Source organism: Scatophagus argus, chromosome 21 (assembly GCF_020382885.2).
Source record: "Scatophagus argus isolate fScaArg1 chromosome 21, fScaArg1.pri, whole genome shotgun sequence".
Lineage (NCBI taxonomy): Eukaryota > Metazoa > Chordata > Actinopteri > Scatophagidae > Scatophagus > Scatophagus argus.
In genome coordinates, this window is record NC_058513.1 from 11,896,327 (window position 1) to 11,917,651 (window position 21,325).

At 41.5% G+C, this 21,325-nt stretch overlaps 1 protein-coding gene across 3 annotated transcripts in view; it reads right to left on the reverse strand.

Moving 5' to 3' along the window:
- LOC124053025 (potassium voltage-gated channel subfamily H member 4-like) overlaps positions 1-21,325 on the reverse strand; it is a 35,524-nt gene that overhangs the window by 9,486 nt on the left and 4,713 nt on the right. For all 3 annotated transcript variants that reach the window (XM_046377937.1, XM_046377936.1, XM_046377938.1), the window contains exons 2-11: positions 14,674-14,907; positions 12,932-13,063; positions 12,376-12,509; positions 5,157-5,397; positions 4,145-4,302; positions 3,609-3,810; positions 2,344-2,538; positions 1,616-1,815; positions 1,065-1,314; positions 772-986 (exon numbers count right to left, since the gene is read on the reverse strand). In XM_046377937.1, the coding sequence (XP_046233893.1) occupies positions 772-986; positions 1,065-1,314; positions 1,616-1,815; positions 2,344-2,538; positions 3,609-3,810; positions 4,145-4,302; positions 5,157-5,397; positions 12,376-12,509; positions 12,932-13,063; positions 14,674-14,907 (1,961 nt within the window). The remainder of the gene's footprint in view (positions 1-771; positions 987-1,064; positions 1,315-1,615; positions 1,816-2,343; positions 2,539-3,608; positions 3,811-4,144; positions 4,303-5,156; positions 5,398-12,375; positions 12,510-12,931; positions 13,064-14,673; positions 14,908-21,325) is intronic.

Sequence of the window (21,325 nt, forward strand, 5' to 3'; positions counted from 1 at the left end):
TCTTAAATAACTGTGAGAGGTAACATGCAGTACTGAGAGGAGGCCGGTTTCTGGGTGTAATGTCATCCTGCTGTGCTTTGGGGTGGCACCGGGGAAGTGATACGGCTGCCTGACAGTGGCACCCACGCATGGTAATTGGTGTGACAATCAAGCCCCCAACAGCCCTTTGGTTGCTGTGGTAGAACAAGTGTCAAGGAGAGTGACAAAGGCACCTTAGGGGGTGCAAATGTGTTGTTTAGTGTGTCGTATGCTCTGTTCCCCAGTCAGACAAATGGAGGCAGGAATGGTAAGGTTGTAGATTCTGTTGAGATACAACAATACTACAACAATGGTCACTTCTTGTATTTTAAAACAGATATTTGGGTCCATTTTAGTGAGCAAACGGGATCAACACAATGACATGTAACAGGAGAAGATTTCAAGCTGTAAGAGGTTTGTTAGCCCTTGAGAATCAAAGAGCGACAGCTTACTTACTCTTTTGCACCAACATTTAACTGTACAGATTGAAATCCACTGCTGAAGTTGAAATCATGTTGAAGGAAGGTTGTGTGTTTAAACATACAATAGGGCTGCCACTAATGATTATTTTCATTATTGATTAATCTGCCAATTATGTTCAGGATCAACTGAGCCTAAAGTGATAGCTTTAGATTTCCACTTTTGCCCAACCACCAAAAAAAAAGTTTAAATATGTGACTGCAACAGGTTTCATTGTGGGAAAAGGAACCCTAAGCAAAGATGGTTTTCTTTGTGTAGGAGTGTATTTTGTACCTCATCCTGGCTGCCCTCACGCAGGTTGTAGGTGAGGTTATTGTGGATGTCGGAGGCGAACACACTGGCATACTCGGGGTAGAGTTCCAGCACCTCCCTCAGGCCACGCACACTGATGTACTGGAGGTCACAATAGGTCAGGGCCTTCACGTCAGCATTGGTCTTTATCACCTGGTCTGTTCCAGGCAGGTCAGACCCAATGAGGTCCCCTTTTCCTGAAATCAAAATAATAAATATTAACTTTCTTGACCCACATTAACACCTTAAATGTGGTGATAGACCAAAATACAAACCTAATATTGCCAGCACCATATTGTCTTTCAGGACCTCCAGAGACCCGGAGCAGACAAAGTAGCTGGCATGCAGCGCATCGCCCTGACGGATGAGGTACTCTCCAGGGACGCAGAAGGAGGTTTTTATATGGAGGGAGAGCGAGCGCAGGCAGCCACGACTGGCCCCCTTAAAGACCGGCAGCTGGAGGATGTCCTTATTCAGATGCATGGCGATGTCGGCCCGCAGCTCATCTGGGAAGTCGTGCAGGAGCTGAGGATGTGTGACAGATGTAATGAGGTGTGACACTGATTGGTAATTAGGGAATGGACTGTGTTGCCACCAGTTATCCTCTTTTGAATTTCAATAGGATGTCAATGGTTGGTGTTCAGGCGGAGTTGTGTGTTGGGATGTGTTGTGAAAGATCATAAATGACTACAGCTGCAAAGGACTGAATGTAGAGCAGATGTCAGTCTTCAAGCATTATCTAAATATTAACCTGAACTTTCTTGAGGGCAGGCGGCACCATGTGCAAAAAGGATTACATGACAACAACAGTGAGAGGGACTCCTACCTCGTTGGCATCTATACCATTGTTGACAGACCATGTGGTCTGGAAGTACTCCAGCATGCGTTGTTTGAGCTGCTGGGGCAGACGGTGGACACGGATGAAGTCCTTCAGGTCCTTCATGCGTGTGTGGTAGAGAGAGCGTCGTGAGTACATACGCTGGATGATGGCGGTCACGTTACCGAACACCAGGGCATGCATCAGCGCTGTGTGAGAAACAGAAGCAGATAATAATATAATAATAATATAAAGGCTGAATTTTTAGTAAAAATAACACAAGCTGAAATTTCCCTCCGAAGGCTGTTTCTTCAGTTGCAACAAAAGAAAAAATAACTTTTTAATGGGACTTTTACTTTTCACTCCTTTAAAACACTTCCTGCTTTAAAATGAAAATTCTGTATGGAACACCCCCCCCCAGTCATGTTGCCATGTATTTAGTTATTGATCCACACGGGTGCCACAGTAATTTACAGTTCTGTTTGTATCACTTCTTTGAAAAGAAATCAGAAGAAAATAAACAAACAACAATTATCTTCTGGGTTGTTGCACAATATTTGCCACCTCAGCTAAAATAATCTGTTTATTGGTATATAATGACAGCAACAAGCTGCGTCTTAAAGGCCAGCCAAACCATCCAACCCACTTCCTGCTGAATTTGTTGCTCTGGCATGCCAAACAGAGGCTCTGTCATGCCAGGATGCCAGAGGGAGAGTGTACCCCAGTGTCAGACGTACCGCCGACGAGCATAGTGCAGATGGAGAAGATCTTCTCAGCATCGGTGTTGGCACACACATTGCCAAAGCCCACACTGGTCAGGCTGCTGAGGGTGAAGTAAAGGGCAGCGATGTAGGAGCTGCGCACTGTCGGGCCGCCCACCGTGCTGTTAATGTAGGGTGTCTCCAGACGTTTGCCCAACTCATGGAGCCACCCTTGAAGAAGCAGCCAGAGCATGAGACAATGTCCAAACATTATGATTCATGCTATCGTTATGTCTTCTGTTAGCTCAGAGATAGATGGCAGTAGCAGGATGGTAATACTGTAATACCTTGTCACAGGGAGAAAAAAAGTGTATGTTTGGGTCTGCATGTGTGTGTGTGAGAGAGAGGAAGAGAGTTTATGTGTCTTGGAAGAAGATTTCCAGCAGTGTGAGGAGGCTGGCGTGTCAGTGCAGGACAGGGCAGAATTAGATTGGCTCCTCCAGGGATAAATAAGGCTGTGTGTTAATTAGCAGGTATGACCTAGCCTCCATAAGTATGCACAATCACACAGAGACACACACGTTGCACAGCAGACCGGGCCAGATGTTTAATTTTTCTACATCCTACAGTACATCACAGAATGTATGTCGCTGTTTGTGGTTGTTTAAAAATCGTCTATAACAGCTACACTGCAAGATTAAGATCATCACTTGTTTGCATTCCTTTTTTGTGTTAATTAAAGCCTAAACATTGTTATATTCCTTGATCTGAATTCTTGGATTTATATATGGAATAGAAAACCCTGTCAGTTTTTGGTTATGGATTTTTGCTGTTCTCCATGTTGAACCATTTTCAAACTGTGACACAAACAAGACATTAGTGAGCTGCTTTCCACCAGTCATTTTTGTATCAGCTTTTGATCTGGTTTCAGTCAGTCCTCATTAGAGCGCCAGCACCATCTCACTGCTGAGCAGGGCTAGACATCCCGATAGGTGAGCCGCTACTATTTATAGATGTGTGGTGACACAACAAATGTATGCTCAATGTTTTAGCAAAATCAAGGAATGTAGGAATTTCTGCCTATTTCAACAAGGAAACAACTGTCTTATACAGCACATATGGTTTCTGAATGAAGTTATGCAAGTTATGAGCAGTTTGGCAAAAATTAGATTAGTACAAGTACATTGAATTAATGTTGGCACTTAGTTAAAACTATTACTTCATTTACCCTGCGCAGAGAAGGAATTTTTCCCACACCAAACCTGACCTTCATACCACAGCAAAGCCTCAGTGACACTCACCAATCTCCCAGTTCTCATTGGTCTCTATCTCCTTACGTCCAATCATGTACCAGATACAGGCCATCCAGTGTGCCAGAAGGGCAAACACAGACATCAGTAAGGTCAGCACCATGGCGCTGTACTGGGAGTAGCGATCCAGCTTCTGAAGTAGTCGAAGGAGACGCAGCAGGCGTACAGTCTTGAGCAGGTGGACCAAGGAGGTCTGAAGAGGAGAGGCAAGTATGGAGGGGGCATAGTGACAGAAAAGGAGAGAAAGTGAATCCTTCTGCATTGGTGTATCTGGAAACACTCTTTGACTACACATAGACACAGCTGAATGTCACAACTTGGACAAACAATGACTTGTTTTTCTCAAACAAATGAGCTTATCCTGTTTAAAAATCACCATGTACGGAGTAGCTGTCACACAGGCAGTCACAATAGGTGCAAGGTAGTGTATTTCCAAAGACTGTATGTATCGTCAATTTGCAGCTTGTGTCAGCGGTCACAGAGTGACAAAAATCCTGCACAACATATTAATGTTGAGTCGCACTCACCACTGTGATGTTGAAGGCATACAGCAGGTCAAAGGGCAGGGCAGCCACCAGGTCCACAAAGAACCACGTGGTGGCATAATGAATGCAAATGGAGCGTGACTCGTACACCACCTGCCCTGACTGGCTCACATAGGTGGTGCGGAAGTTCAGGATAATATCTGCAAAGGCAAAAGGTGAAAGTCTTTTTCTTTTTGAATAAAAGGCAATTTACAGGTAGTCATATTTATATTCATTCAACTAGCTGATAAAATAAAACAGATGCAGTGAGGAAAGATGAATGATGAAGTGTCACAAGCTCAGTCCCAGTGGTTCACTTGTAAGTGATGTATGGACCTGGAATATGTCATCGCTTTAAGGCATCCATATGGATCAGTGAGTTTGATGGAAAGATCATCTACCCTTAGTGCCAGAATGTGGCAAGCATATAACAGGGTGTGTGTGTGTGTCTGATGAAGCAAAACCTCATCTGTCATCCAAGCTGTCGATATTTGCAGAGTCGATAGCTTGTCACTCAGTAGAATTTCAGTTAGGAGAATAAAAAGGTAAGGTGATGATCATGATGCTGGTAATATAGAGATTTTTAAATTTTAAAGGGCACGTGTGGCAATGTGCAGACCAGTGTTAGCTCTAAAGATAATCAAAACTGAAAACCGTCCTCTCCAATGAAGCTGCTTCAGTTTTATAATACGCAATCCATCAATTTTTCACATGACTTCAAAAAAGAAATTTTAATTAACTGATTGCCTCTTAGCATGGCTGGTCTCCTCTCCGTTCATTCCCTGTTTGAGGGACCACAAACTCAGCAATCTGACATGAACTCACTACACTAGCAAGAAAATGGACGAATGTTGGATGAATTTTCAAAGCATTATTACCAATATGACACACAAGATTAGTGGATGGACCTGAATCTTCTTGACGGTGCTTCTATTTAGCAATTAGATGAACACAGCTCAAGAACATTGGGAAGAACCAGCAACCAGAAGAGCCAGCATCTTCTACCAATACTCACCTAAAATAAAGAGCATTTCCACAACAATGTCGCTGACAATTGTGGAGCGTGCGGCTGTGACGGTGTCGTCGTATGGCGTGAAGCTGACATTGTAGGGCACAGTGACAGCCACGTAGAAGGTGGCCAACAGAATGAGCCAGTCCCACAGGGCTTTGGACACACTGTAGTGGAGCAGAATGAAGCGTGACTTCTGCACTGCTGCCACCTTGTACTCCGGTATTGAAGGCTTGTCAATAATGTTCTGTAAGAGAACAGGTAGACACAAAACAGCCTCTTGAAATTTTATGGTGATAAACATGCAACACACACAAAGTACATTAGGGAAGCTGCACAAATGAATAGCTAAATAACCAGATGGTCACGAGGTAGACTGCTGTGAAAATAAATGATAATCAGACAGGCATTGCAGTGCCAAAATTTTGCAGAAACAGACAATATAAATGTCAACACTCTCTCTTGTGCTCTGACCGCTGATGATTCAGTACGGTAGGTAACTCAAGTGAAACAGATCCGGTAATGCTGCTGGTTATCTATTCTTGACAGCCTTCTATAAACAGGGATAAAGCATTTAAATGGCCAAGCATTATCAGTGCAATGTGACAGCGATAAAACTGTGGTCAGTGAGGGGGAAACTTATTACCACCAATGAGGGCCGATAATTTCATACATGACTTGGCCTTGGCTTGACTTCATCCCTCCAAATGTCCTTAGTGCTTTAAGTTTCAGGTGCTATCACACAATGTCAGTTGAGCCATTATAAGAAAACGAGGGAAAAAAGACACATCAGCTGATTTTATTTCTGAAAGTCACTTATTCATGCAACTCATTTAATTTTTTTTATGGAGAAAATCCAATTGCTGAAAGAATGAGCTGCTATTGCTGATGAGGTGGGGGAGTCCATTCGGCATGTAATGAGACTGCAGCTCTTCAAATGGGGCCATGCACTTGGCATATAATAGCCTTAACCATGTTTTGGAGGCAGAAGAAGCTATTACCTTTGACAGTGGAGAGAGAGGAAAAGAAAGGGGAGATAAATGAGCAGTAATCCATCCAGGAACAATGTGGCCACTTCACAAACAGGTGTGGGTAAGCAACAAGAGAGCCTGGTTAATACAATTTTTACTTGAGATTTCCTTGTAAGGGCCCTTAAGCTGCTTGGCTGACTTGGAGGGAACAGGCAGAATATTTGAAAGTAATTGGGAGACAGTGGACAAGAGAACAACGATACACTTTCTGGTCAAAGGGTACATGAATTTATCACAGTATTCCAGACATTTGTAACTGCAGCGGGTGTAGTCCACCGCAGAGAAGGAAAGACTTTGCTCACTGTCATCAACAGCTGTGGCTGATAGTTCAAGCTATGTCAGCAAAAGCTGGGCTGTTTTTTTTTTTTTTTTAATTTGCCTTACATCACAAAGGTCAGGAAGGCCATCTGACCTTTGGCACTTGAGAAGGTCAGCCGAGCACGTCCAGTGATTAGAAAAGAAAAGCCCAGCACTGTGGGGACACATGGGACTGCATGTCACACAGCTACAGCTGGTCTTCTCACTTCATTAAGTCACACTATAGCCAAGAGCTCACTGCTCCAAACTACATCTCCCATCATCCTTTGGGCTGTTGCACTGATAAAAGCCTGTCCTTGATGCGGAAAGAGGATGCACGTGGCTTGCCATGTGAAGACAGTATCTAGACTACTGCACAGGATCATTGGCCTTTAATTTATACCCCAAAATACTACTTAAAGGAGGAGTGAGCCATTCTAATCAAAAAAATATCAGCAAATATCTTCTCGTGGTCCGCTAGATCTTTGTGCGGGCTTGAAAAAAACAAAAAAAATCCATGTTTGTACAACACAGCCGTGGCTCTGTAAATGGGAAGCAAACAAAATGGCACAGACCGAACAACGCATCGTAATTGCAGCCAAACTGGCAACAGGTGGCGTTCATGTTCATGCGCATGACAAGGGGAAGGGGGATAAGGGGAGCGGGATGGATGGTAAATATTGCACAGGGGACGGAGCTTCTGGAGCACTGAATGGAGGGGTGTATCTGATCAAGTGTTGAGTGCAAATATCAATAATCGTTCTCCAGAATGGCTTACCCACCTTAAACTTTTTTTTTTTTTTTTTTTTTTTACAAGTGATTCCTTTTGAGCAACAGGAAAGATAACACAACCACTCTCAGTTGACTCTGATTCATCTCGTTCTCATGCGATTGTCAGATCACTAACAACAACTAGATTTTATAGCGTGATCTTCAATTTCAATAATCCCTTTTCCCTCCTCCACTGAATTGTGTTGCTGTAAGAGAGTAAAGATAAACAATCACTGAATATGTGTTTGTGAGTCGAGAGGAAAAAAAAAAGAAGAAAACACAAACTGAGGGAAAGTGATATGCCAAACAGATGCCATGGACACAAAGTATGAGCTCTGTAGTCCACAGTCAGTCAAAGACGTATTTGCATCGAATCTTAAAAAATGCCTCCAGGTTGCACTGTTTTTTTTTTCTTTCATAGCCCTTTGACAAGTGCATTAAAGTGAAAAGAGGCAAGAGTGGCTCTCCCCTGGGAAATGCTTGAAATCAAGTCTGAGCTGCTTGTCAGTGTGCCTTGGATTGGTTACAGTAGCTGCTAAGCTCATGGGGTGACAGCATCTAAATTGCCAGAACAGACAAAACAACTTGTTCTCAGAGAGCGTTTGTGTTTTGGTGAGGAGACCTCAGAAAAAAAACATAAAATCCAAGCTTGACATGTTTTTAAGGAGGTGATGTAGTGTGTGGAAGACAGTCACCCCCTCTGATGGGCTACAAATAGAGATCTAGTCAGAATAGATCTGGTTGGCTGTGATCTGGAGGCAGAGGATCACATTGTTAGCTAACTGCTACTGTGAGACAGACAGAAAGACAAAGTGAAAGGAGATGGAAAACAGAATGGGAAAAATATAGACATAGTCCGAGTGGGTGGATGGCAGTGGTGAAAGAAGTGTTTCGAGTCTTTACTTCAGTTAAAGTAGAAATACCACATACCATACTCTACTGCATGTACTGCAAGTCCTGCACTCAAAACCTCAGAGGTATTATCAGTAAAACACACACTCTATTGACTACATGAATTGGAATTAATCTTTAATCTTTATAAACTGGTCAGGTTATGTAAAGGTTTTATGTAAAATCCTCATCTGTCATATATAAAACTGTAGTGTAAATAAGCCTATATATATATATATATATATATCAGTAAAGTAATAATTTATTAACCTAATCATGATGTTAGTATGCATCAGTAAAGCATTAACTTTACTGATGCATAAATCCTCTAGTGAAGTACAAGTACTTTAACATTGTACTGTGAAAAATAAAGCATTGGTGTGGATGGAGGGCTTCAATAGCTGAGCTGCAGTGGCAAAGAAACAGGAAGAGGGAGAGATCATTGAAAAGTGGAAGAAACTGGGGGCTACAGACTGACAGACAGCACGCGGGGCAGCGTGGATCCAGAGGGATGAAGCCAAAAGAAGATGAGGTTAGAGTGACAGATGGAGACAGAGAGGAAATGTGTTAAAGCAGCAGAGAAAGAGAAGGGTAGCTTATAGCTTCACAGAACAGGGAGGAACTGAGGGCACTGAAAATGATGAGGATGAGAGATGCGGAGACACACGGAGCCCCCCGTGTCAGATTAGCAAACTGCGTGGGCACAGTTTGGTCTGCTAAACTGATTTGTAAACTGTACATGTTTACATACAGTGCAGTACATATTTCAGGATAACTCAAAAAATACAGAATTTCATGTCTCTTGCTAACCTGAAAGATAACGTTCCAATAGTCAGCCATTTGGTGTATTTTTTTTTTCCTTTGTAGCAAGTTTAATTTAACCTTATTGTTAAACTACATCAATCAGAATTAGCTCATTTAAGTTTGACTTCCTAAACGGCTGCTGTTGCTATGGTTACCTCAGTTTTAATGTAACGCCCATGCGGATTTGGAAAGTGGTAAAAGCAAAACTGATTCTGAACATACATTGTATTGGTGCTTAAAAACATCCTGTAAAATTTAATTTGCTATTCTGCTTTACTGCTGTGTTTTTCCTCTTCTATGCAACTCCTTCCTTTGCAGATATGTATCGGTGAGTATATTGCATTAACACTGCTGTCACAATGAATTCCTGGTGATAATGTAGCTTTGTTTTCACATCTGTCTGTCTGTGTCCATCTAACTTTTAATTTTTTTTTTTTTTTGATTTATGTATTTGTTTTACTATCCTTTTAATATCAGCAGAAGCAACTTCACTCAGAACTGGTATTGTGTTTTCTGAAGAGGCAATTTTAGGAAATGAAATGTGCCATCTGCACTCCAGTGTTATTGTGTCCCATAAAAACTCGGATGCACTTGCAGAAAATGTCTGTTTTATATTAGCTTACTACTGTATGGACACCCATATTATCATGAAACATGTACAAAATATAACATGAAGACACAATGCGGAGGGTAAGACCATGCATGTAAACAAACAAGCACTCACATGCTTAATCTGGAACATGTTGAATGTTATTATCACTTTGAATCTCATATTCCCATGCAAACTCCACTGTATCTATTCCACTCTGGTGACAGGCCTACATGATAAAGATTTTCCAAAAACTTTTATAGAATCACAGCAACAACACCTACAGAAATATATCTGATTTATATTCTAATTAGTAAATGTTTTTTGTTTTGGCATCCAAAAACATATTGGCTGTCTGCACATTTTAATAAACTACATGATCACAGGCTTGTTCTGAATACATGCTCCTGCTGGAAATTACTGTGTGCTCGATGCTACTACCAGTCCCTAAGGTTATAAATAAATTAGGCAAAAGTGCTTTTCTCCTGCAAGTGAATTCACTGAAAAGTGGCTCAAAAGCTGAAAAAGTTTGTTTGGACTAAAGTGCAGGATATTGATTAAGCTGTGGATTGTGATCATGCTTATTATGATTTATATGTCAAATTGTGAATTAGAGGTTGTTCGTTTGCAACCTGTTCAACTCCTTGTGAAGAGGAAGGTCTACCTTGGAAAAAGAAATTCAAATCTCAATGGGAATTAATAAACACTTTAAGGTGGAACGGCTGACCAGTGGAGGCTATGGGAAAGTGTCATTTCAACGTATGTGTGGGTGTGTGAAAAAGAGAGGGAATGAGAGTGGGCTGTGAACACATTAACTCTGATTATAGAATATTTTTACATCTCTCTATATGAAAGAGGAACTGTTTGTGCATAATTACAGTCTCAGGCTTACAGACCTGGAATAAAATTTAAATAATAAATATTGTGCATCTGATTTTGAGTGTGTTGACGTTTTGCCATATGTTTGTCTCCGCTCAGCTCAGAGGGCAAGCCATCATTTGCATGTCTGCTGTATATGTGTAAATGTGTTTGTGGAAGTGCATGTGTGTGTATTATTAGAACAATGTACGGTGCCATCTGTAAGTAGGTGGGATTGGAAGCACGGCAGCAGGAGGTTTGGCAAACGTGGGGTGAGGTGTAGTGCATTGATCTCCATGAAGGCACCTGCAGGTCTGGGCTGAAAGTGACAGCAGAGGTTCATGTGAGGGTATTAATCACTTTCTTTTCACATCTCACTGCAGTTTTATTTGAAAGTTCTTAATGTTGATATATATATATAAAAACAGCAAAATCTCATCTAATTTCCAGCAATTTACTTTCTGTCAGTTGACTAATCATATCAGCAAAGGGCAGTTTTAATGTCATTTTAATCATGTTTTAGTTAGCATGTTAACAATACATGCATCAGCACTGAGGAATGGAACCTCATGATTTGGTGCCCGGTAAGGAACAGTGTCTTTAAAATGGCAGAAGCACATTAAAAAAATAGTGCTACTCTGGTAAATTTTTATGAGCCTCTCAATATTAATGGCAAAATGAAATCGTTGTGTTGAAATGTTTTCACTTCTACCAGCACCTAAAAAGGTAAACGAATCTCCAAAAAATACACAAAATCCTTTTTTGTCCTCCATGTTTTTCTTGTTCTAATGCTATGTTATTAGCCTCCTGAATTACACATGTCTCACAGGCTTTCACATTTTTTTTCCCCCCATTTTAATTTAACCCCTGAAAAGTTCTGAATTGCTTTCAGCCTCCTGGGATGAAACACCACATTGTGAAGGACAGGTTTGAGTACAGACCCAGTTGGTAACTGAGCCGCTGCAGGGAGGGCAGGAGGGAGGGAGGGAGGGAGAGAGGGAGAGAGGGAGTGGGATTATCTTAAAATGGTGTTTCGCAAGAAAAAACTGCTCCGGTTAGAGAGCAAAACTGGAGCCTGTTCTCATGAATAACATTGCTTGGAGAGTGCATTTATTATTCAAAATCTAAAAAGGCATTTGTCCTGTAGAAATAAGACAAGTGGCAATTAAATGGACCATAGCTGGGATGTATTACACCACAACAAATAACCTCTCAAGGTACTTGAAATGCAAACACACTTGAAGTGCAGATGAAGGCGAACAAGTCACGAGAAAAACGACACGGTTAACTTAAGAGGATTGGAAAGCGTCTGAAATCCATATGGAATGAGCCTGTTTTAGCTGACTTCTGAACATTATCCAGTGGGTTACACATAAATGTGATACTGTACAGAAGTATGAGACACAGCAGTCTCATTTGGACCTATGGGTCATTTAGGGGAACGTGCTGATGGCACATTGACCTATATCCCAGAGTTCCAACTGGCAAGGCGTTAACACATCCAGACAGTCCCCAAAAAAGTGATGATGATGATGATGATGATGATGCATCCAGCTTCCCCTTTGACCTGTAACACCTCGCTGTCCGTGACAACCATCTTGTACCTCCCAGCAACCATCGTCACAGTGACCTTGCTACTGTTTGTCAATTTACAGCTTTCAAGTCAAGGGCAAAAAGATTTAAAAAAAAAAAAAAAAAAGAAAAAAGAAAAGAAGCAAGATTAAAATAGAAAACCCATTTGAAATTGAAATTTCCACCGAGATAAGCCTCACTCTGGGAAATCTGGGTCAAGACTTCCCTCATATTGTCTTCCTAAAAACTCATCTTTTAGATATCAGCATTAATAATTCAAGATGGGGACTGAGGGTGCTGCATGTCTAAGTAACTCTTGTCTGTTTGTTTTCTTAGGGGATACGACAGGGCACCCATAAAAACACCATCACAGCCGCACCAGGAGCTATTTCATGGTGGGAAAAGTACTCACGCCACCCAGGTTGACCTCTCTTTTGCCTCCTCTTGAAAACTGGCTGGTGAGCTGGTACAACATGGTGCGTCCACGCTTCCTGGCCTCGCTGAAGTGAGAGCCGCTCTTCCTCCTGTGCCTCTTGTCTTCTGAACCTGTCACACAGTCACTCAGGTCAGTGCATTGTCAGCTAGATCCAGAAATTTCGCAGAAAACAAAAAGAGGAGAATCTCGTGTATTTTAATGCCATGTTTAATGCTATGTCTGAACTCTGTCTGCTTTATGAGCCTGAATATGTACGTTTCCCCTGGCATAGTGCCTGGTATTTGCAGCAGACCGTGTCCATGTTCCACTTGACAAAACACTCTTGCCGAAATGAAACTCCTCATTGCAAAAACATTGTTTGAGTTCAGTGAACGAAAGTCAGCCCAGGCAAAACTGCCGAGTACAATGTGACAGTGATGAACAAGAGCGCACGGAGGAAATGAAAGCCGGGGCCAGAGGATGGTCCACTCATAAATCACACTCAAAGTAAGCAAATAAGGGGGAAGTTTTGTAAACAGGGCCTGCAACCTACCCTCCTTCTTGCTGCTGTGGTGGCCCTTTCCATGGGTGTCAGTGATGTCCTTGAATGAGAAGAGGAAGAGGACCATTTCGCCCTTCTCGTTCTTAATGGGCACAATGTCTAAGAGACACCAGAAAGCCACACCTGAAACAAAATCAGAAATGGTTGTTTACAGCAGGCTTAATTTGATCTCTTTTGGTGAATGAATGCAAATCCCCAACAGACACATCCAGGCCTGCGATTTTCCCTGTCATATCAGCTCTCAGCATGTCTGAGCCGTGGATAATTGTCAATTACAGCATACCCTTTGTAAAAAATATTCCACAAACTGGATATGGATCATGTTCAGGAGACCTGGAGACAAAGAGCAAGTGAGAGGGATGGTGATAACAAGTTGGGAAGGGAAGGAGCACCACAGATCCAAGACCTTGCCATAGTGTGCTCATTAGCAACTCTGCAGAAACTGTGCTCTGCAACCAAACAGATGTTTCACATCTCCTTTAGTGTCATTTCTGTGTGTGTTAGGCACAGACAGGGATAGAGGGGAGGAAAACAGTGTAGATGGTGGTGTTTTAGCACAAGGCTGTGGGTGTAAATACAAATAGAGAGAAGCCATTTGTGTGCAGTTTGTGCTTTTGCAAGCAGCAAGCAGACACTTGGGAGGACTGTGTGTGTGTGTGTGTGTGTGTGTGTGTGTCTCCTGCATTTATATTAACATCTGACCTTATCATGAAAATCCTGCAGAAGCTGCACCCGTCATGAATATCTGCCATCTATCTGTCTTTGTTCTCTTTTCCTTATCTGTCTGAAACTGCATGATCTTAATTTTTGGAAGTATTACAAATGACTTTGCCTTTCCCCTCATTAGTTGGAGTGGCATTGCTGTACTGCTTATTCTCTCAAAAAAAACCCTGCGTTTTTCAGCTACAGTACAGATTCGGTAATCCACCAGTGTAATTAGCAGTTCACACACTTGGAGGCTGCAGGTTTGGGTCTGTTGAGGGAACTTAATCCTTGTGTGCCAATCAGGGAGGCTTAAACAGTGTTGTATGTTCTCTTTGAGATATTGTTTGAGACCAAGACTTTGCCAGAAGGATTAACTAGAAATCAGAAGGAAATAGCTAAATTCAGGATTTGAATATCTGTAATTAACACACAAGGAGACAGTCTGTCCTGCATTTCCATACATGAATAAAATACGGAATGATGTGTTTGAGGGTGACGTGAAGCTTGTTATCTCAAGTGTTTAATGTTTATAAGTTCACCCCTTCTTGCACCTTTTGAAGAAATCAATAAAATGATCTGACAGCAACTCAATCTGATGGTTTTGTATTAACAAAAATGAGCATGAACTCTAACATAAGAGCCTGTACTGAGCTGCTGGCCTGCTGTGTTAGAAATTGTGCAGCACTGTGGAGTTTTATAATTGGACCGTAATGTTCAGTTCTCATCTAAAAATAAATGTGCTCTTCAGGATGTCGAGACCAAAAAATAATAATAAAAACAAATCTTACAATTTAATTTTCACTCCTGAAACTGAACAGATGATCACAGCCTGATCAAACTAGAACAGGATCTAGGAAACAGCCCAGTTAACTGAAGGCTTTGATCAGCTGAACAAAAGATGACAAGAATGTTAATTGCCAGATGACCTTTTTTACTTCTGAATGAAGCAAAGTATGTCCTGAGATCAACACGTTATGCAGAAAAAGGCTTTCCCAGTCTCCTCCCCATCCTGCTTGTGGTGCACCCACCATTCTTCTTGTAGAAGTGGACCTCGGCCTGGTACTCCTCTCGGCCCTCCAGAGCCTTCACCATCTGCTGGGCCACGTGCTCGCTGGTGTCAGTCCCGTACAGGAAGCGGCAGCTGCAGTTCTTCTGCATCACCTCAGTTCTTGTGAAGCCTGTTAGTTCACAGAAGCCATCTGAGCAGTAGACAATGGGGTAGCCACGGTGGCCCTGGGCGTTACCCAACAGGAAGTTACTATCTGTGAGAAGGGGGACATAAAAATGCGTTAGAAGAACTGGTTGATCTTCTCATTTGTGAGTGACATTTTTTGCTCAAATCATCCAGTCAGGATGATCATATTTAATCTGTGGTTTGGTGCCAATGTTTCTTTTGCACTAGAGTCAAAGTCTGTTTAGTTCTTTGAACGAATGTCAAAGCTTTAGAGGCTGAATTCAGGACTAGTTTAGAAGTTCAAAGTAAACATGAATCAGACTTTGGTGTAGACTCAATTTCGGGGCTAAATTAAATTCCCCTGGGTGTGATTGTCTGGTGCCGGTCAGGACTATTGATGTGGTTGGCTGAATGAGTCAGTATCCTGGGCTGCAGACAGCAAGATATAAAAACAGCTGACTGGAGATTAAAAAGAGCACAGAGGCTAGTGTTTAATTCCCATGTAACCAATAGCTTTAACTGGATGGTTGATGTGATAACATATATACATGTATGCTATCACTGTGTAAACGGTATATATATATATATATATATATATATATATATATATATATATACATTAACATTAACATATAACATTAAAGTGACTGCACTCTGTTCAAAATATTTAATGTAAAACAGAGGTAAAAGCAATTTTAAAATATTAAGAAAGGTTATATACAGTAGATTACAACATTATGCAACTGATTTTGAGTAAAATGCAGATGAACCCAACCTAATGTTCTATACTTAATGTGCTCTCTCTATTAATATTTACTTTCTCTATTAGTGTATAAGATATTTCAAGTTAGAGGACATCATATGATATATGCATATGAAAATTGCATTTATATTAAATCTTTATTCAGGTCCGATGTTGGTTTGAACCTCGTGTCAAATCCAATAAAACACTGGACGATTGTCAGCGCCCGTTCATACGTCCCTTCACCTGCTCATTGCATGTTCGTCTTAGTGCAATGCCCTGCTTGTGAAGCTGCAGATGGAGAAATGCCTCCAGAACCTGATGAAGATCCATGATTGCATGCTGGTGGATTATTATTAACATAATGCAGACCATATGACGCCAGCAGCGAAACATGTTTTGTTTCCTGCCTTGCTTTCAGCACCATGGACAGCTCTCCAGCAGAAGGCCTGTACCACGTGCTGTTTTCTTGCTTTATTATGTCCCCCAGCGCCCGCTCTCTGTTCTGCATACCTACACATATATTAATCTTGATGATAGTTCGATGTCACACTCTCCCTCGGTTGCTAGACGCGTGTGACCTTGATAAGCTGAAGCAGGTTCTTGCAGCAGTGTGGCTTCTTGGTTAGACAGTTTGGCTACTTGTCTTGCCAGTGGAAGAAACTTTTAAACACAGTACAGTCTCTTCACTTCTTCTCTTTTAAAACAGGGTACACAGCGGCTTATTCAGTCTGGTGGTAAAATAAGATAAAAATTAACTGAGGGACTTTCACCGAGTTCCACTATTTTTTCAGGATCTGATGAATAGAACATAACGTATTTTTAAAAAGAAAAAAACAAAACAAAAAACAGATACTGTAGCTGACTCGGCTCCTCTCAAGAACAACATGGGAGCTTCACAGTGCATTATTGTGCTGCTATATAGCCTATTCTCTGTAGATACTGGATATTCCCAACACACTCCTGCAGTCCTGTCTAATGGGCTCAACCATCTCTTCATCATGTCCATTTGTCATTATGGTTGTGGAACAGTACAAGTGTATAGGTAAAGAAAAGGCCGATGGTGAATGATGTGAACGCATGCAATACATCCTAAAATTGTCTACATTTTGACTTTGCTAATTTTTTCCCCCTTATTAGTCAGTTTGATCGAGTTTGCATTCATATCATTGGAAATGACTCAGAAACCCTTTAATTACTGCAGAGGAATCTCATGGATACCTGGTGGCCAACACTGTGTAAACGGAGGATTAAAGCCCCACATTAAATATATACTGATTAGTAGTAACTACATGTTTATGGAAATATTTATGCATATTCATTTGCTAATTCTACGCAAAAGTCAGTTAATCAGCATCAAATTTCACTGCGTGGTAACTGACTTAATTCTTACTGCTTAATTGAAACCATCAAACTCCAGATTTTATGATTGCCAATCAGAGTGGCAGCTGACATGCGCATGCACGCATGCACACACACACACACACACACACACACACACACACAGATATCAGTCTGAATTCTCCTGATTCCACCGAGAGCGAGCCCTAAGAGGGAGGAGTATTAAGCAGCTGCTACGGCGCTTTCCACAATCTAGAGCTTTAATTGGCCAGGCTAAGCAGAAAGCAGTCCACAGGGGATGTCTTTTCTGAGCGGTGACAACCTTTCCATGGTGTGCAGTGAGCAGCAACTAAACTGTCACTGTGGAATTATAGAAAGAGACAGGCATTAGTCGGATCTATCAACTTGCAGAGGAGGTTTTATGTGTGAACTGTGCATCACTGCTGATGCTGCTCCCCAGATTCAACACGGAGAAACTGCGATATTTCCGCTGTGCAGTCTGCTGCATGTGTTCATGGGCTTCATTATGAAGCACTGATAACTGTTGCTTTTTACAAAACAAATTGTCCTAGAAACAATGGCTGTTCACGATTTGATACCCTGTCCAGTTTTTTTTATATATAAAAAATGTCCTCTTTTTCATGTTCTATAAATTACTGACACCTAAACTCAGTGAGCCAGCAAGTGTTGGAGAGCAACCACATTCATCTCTGGTTTATGTAATGTTACCTAAGAATAGGTACATATCTACTCAGCATCCCTAAATCGGTCCTTCAAATAGGTCAAGGGCAGCTGTAGTCATAAATCACTTTGTAAAGATCTATTCAAACTTTTTATGCTGCTTGTGGAGGTATACAAACTGTGCTACTACACACCGTGGATCGGTCATTGGGGTTATACAATATATGATGATTCAGAGTAACGTTATTCAAACTGGGATGATTGATACTTTTACACTGTTTGGCTTGAGTAAAGTGCATTTCAAGCCATTCTTCAACATTTTGGGAAATGCGATTATTCACCACCTTGAGTGATAATATAAAGCCACAGCTCGCAGGAGGTTTATTGAGAAGGAACCCAGTCTTGTAGACCATGCAGCACACCTCCTGAGATCTTTTCCTAACCCTAACCAAACTCTCACTCTTTCGAGGATGTTTCTTGTAAGTGTACTGCTACATGGCCACAGATGCTTACTTGGAGGATGGCGAAACATGAAGACTGGAAACAGGTGGGAACAGCTGACTCTCTGTGAATGTAACCACAACCAGCATGTGTCAAAAGCTCACAATCTAACATTTCTATCTTCATCTGTAAACTACAGAGGTGCTGATAGACAGATCTGGACAGACTACTGTTTCTACCTATCGTCTTCATGCTAAGCTAACTGGCTGTTGGCTACAGCCACATATTTACCATACAGACATGAGAGCGGTGTCAGTCTTTCTATGTGGTGTAAAAAAACTGTGTACTTTCTAAAGAGTAGAACAATTCCTTTAAGATACTAATGCAAGACCAGTTTCTGAGGGCATGATTTTATTTCCTGGAGACAAGTCTTTACTCCAGGATTTTGCTTCATTCACTTCAGCTTCTGCAATTACATACTTATTTCTTCTCTGGCAACTTTGTAAACAAGCAATCCAGCACACATGAGCCCCAATAGATAAACACTTTGTATGTGTGTGTGTGTGTGTGTGTGTGTGTGTGTGTGTGTGTGTGTGTGTGTGTGTGTGTGTGAGTGAGTGAGAGAGAGAGAGAGAGAGAGAGAGAGAGACACTGTGACAATGCCTCAATTCTTAGGCCATAATCCTCTTGGGGATATTGCTTTGAGTGGCCGCTCTGCTGCGCCAGCTTCCTTAATTACACATCTGTGCTGACTTGCTACAACTGTAAGATGACATGACGACGCTACATGGTACAGCTAACGACAAGCGGCACGTCACAGAAGTTCCTCAGTGCATAAAAGATAGGTGAAGCCCACGAGGCTCGGCCAACGCCCCACCAACTAATTACCACCCAGCAGCATGTAATTACTTATTGGGGCAGATGGATGAGAGTGCAAGGAGAAGTGGACTTGGAGGGGAAAAGGTCCCTGCACTGCTAAAGAGGCAGGAGGAGACTTAGTGGCAGTCAGTCACTGATATTTCTTGGAAATTCTTCATTAGGAATAAAGCCTTGAGGTCTTGGTTTCAAAGGAGTCCTCTAATTTAAACACAATTAACAAAAACAAAATTGACAGCAGGGTAATTAAACAATAGAGAAAGTGAGAAACAATAACAAAATAATAATAATAATAATAAGATGTACAAAATCAGGAGAACATACTCCAAGCAGAGCATGAAAATGGATTACAGAATCGTATTAATTTTAGTAAGAAAGTTATAAAGCATAATTATAAAGGTGTTCTTATGGACTTATAAATAAACCAAGACAAGATATGGACTAAATATTTACAGGGAGATGATAGAATAGAAAATTAAGAGCTGTAGGCATATAGATTGTCTTAACTGATAATTGGAGGAGAAAGGTACCATAAAGTCTTTTAAATTTAGATGGTAATTGAAATGTTTACATTTAAAAATAAACTTCAGACAATGTTGCTGTCTTGTTGTGATGAGGGGGGGCAAATTAATAGTTGCATACATTGTACACTGTAATGTATTATGAAGAGGACAGACAAGAACAAATCTGCATGCTATATTACTATATTACAACTGTAGTGATTAGCGTTGGCAGCAGCCTGACATACAACATCAGCATAATCCAATATTGGTAAGATGACGCAAGTTCCTGGAGCTGTAAGAAACACCGAGGTTCATTTTCTTCACAATATGGCATTTAAATGAGAGTTCAGTCAAGCCACAGGCCCAAGTGTTTGCAAAACGTGCCATCAAAACCAGCAATTACACATAAATTAAATTTAGAATTAGATTTCCTGCTATCAAAAATCATCCTGTCAGATTTAGTTTTATTGAGTATAGCAATGTACTGGCTGGAGGCCAGTGTTGTATTTAAGTCAGACTTGTCAGTGATCAATAAAACCATTTTCTAGACTTTAGACTGGACAACGTCAGGACTAAATTGTGATTAATTTTAATAGATTAATAGATTGTTCAACAGGCTGTGTTATTATGCTGTGCCTTTATCCGAGAACATTGCAAAGTGCTTTACAAAGCCTCACACCCACGAACACCTACATTCACACACCGATGGAGGCGGAGCTGCCATAAAAGGTGCAGACCTGCACATGAGGAGCAGATTTAGACTTGACAGTCAAAATCGTACATCTAAAAGGAGCCAAAGATCAAACCAGCAGTGCTGCACCTGCTGAATGATTTCAGTGTCGGCTGTAAACTCTGGCGACACCAAACCAGTGCTTTGATCAAACCTGTAAAACTGAACAGTATGAGTTTTAAAAGAGGCAGAAAAGCACCACGACACACAATAGTTTCACACACTGGCTTCTGTCTTCAGTGCTCTGGCCTTTGCTGCTGCCTATTAAGAGCTGCTCGTCAGCTGGGTAACAATGAGGTCCACACGGTTCAGTCTGACAGTTCTCCCTGTCTTCTCTTTGGTTCTTCAGTCGCCTTCTAACAAAAAAAATGCTTAGGGGAAAAAATAAACCTGGTTCTTATCTCTGTCTGCAGCTGCCCTGTGGTTACACTGCCCCACAGGGCAAACGCTGCTGTCAATGTGAAACTCCATCGGGGAGGTTGTGTAAAGCAGCTGTGGGAGGTGGGGATGGGTGTAAGGCGCACACACACACACACATGCATACGACAGGCATGACATGGTGGCAGTGCAAGTACTGAAAGGTCCTGGTTGTAGCCCATGTGACAACAATCATCTGCCATGCTGTACCTTGGAGCAGACTCCAGAGGTGCTGGTTTGCAAGGACCCTCGCATTTGACTTCGGAGAATTTTCCCTTAGCAATCAATAAGACAAACATAAGGACTCAGATCATGTAAATTAAAATATAACAAACACAAAGCCTTGAGCCCAGGCACTCATATGTACACACACATGAACACAAATCCCTGAGGAACAGGAATGCTGACATTGCCATGAGCCAAATGCTGTGCTGTGCACTGCCAAAGGTTACTGATTTAACCAGTTGTGACATTTGGATTATAGTGTGTGGGGGGGGGGGGGTCTCAATGCTACTGACATGCAGTTTCTTTCAGTGCAGGAACTGTTAAATTAAAATCTGCTAAAATTGCACTCAGTTTTACAAAGGTTATTCCTAAAGTCACTACAGTCCAATCAATATCTGTGTGCATGAACAACTCGCTCAGAGCCTCTGAGTTATACTGAAAAAACTGTGATGGCATGAAAATGTGGAATATAAAGCTGCACAATAGATAATGACTGGGGGAGCTTTTAAAACCAAACAGCATTTTTTTTTGTCCCAGGAGAGAAAAATTT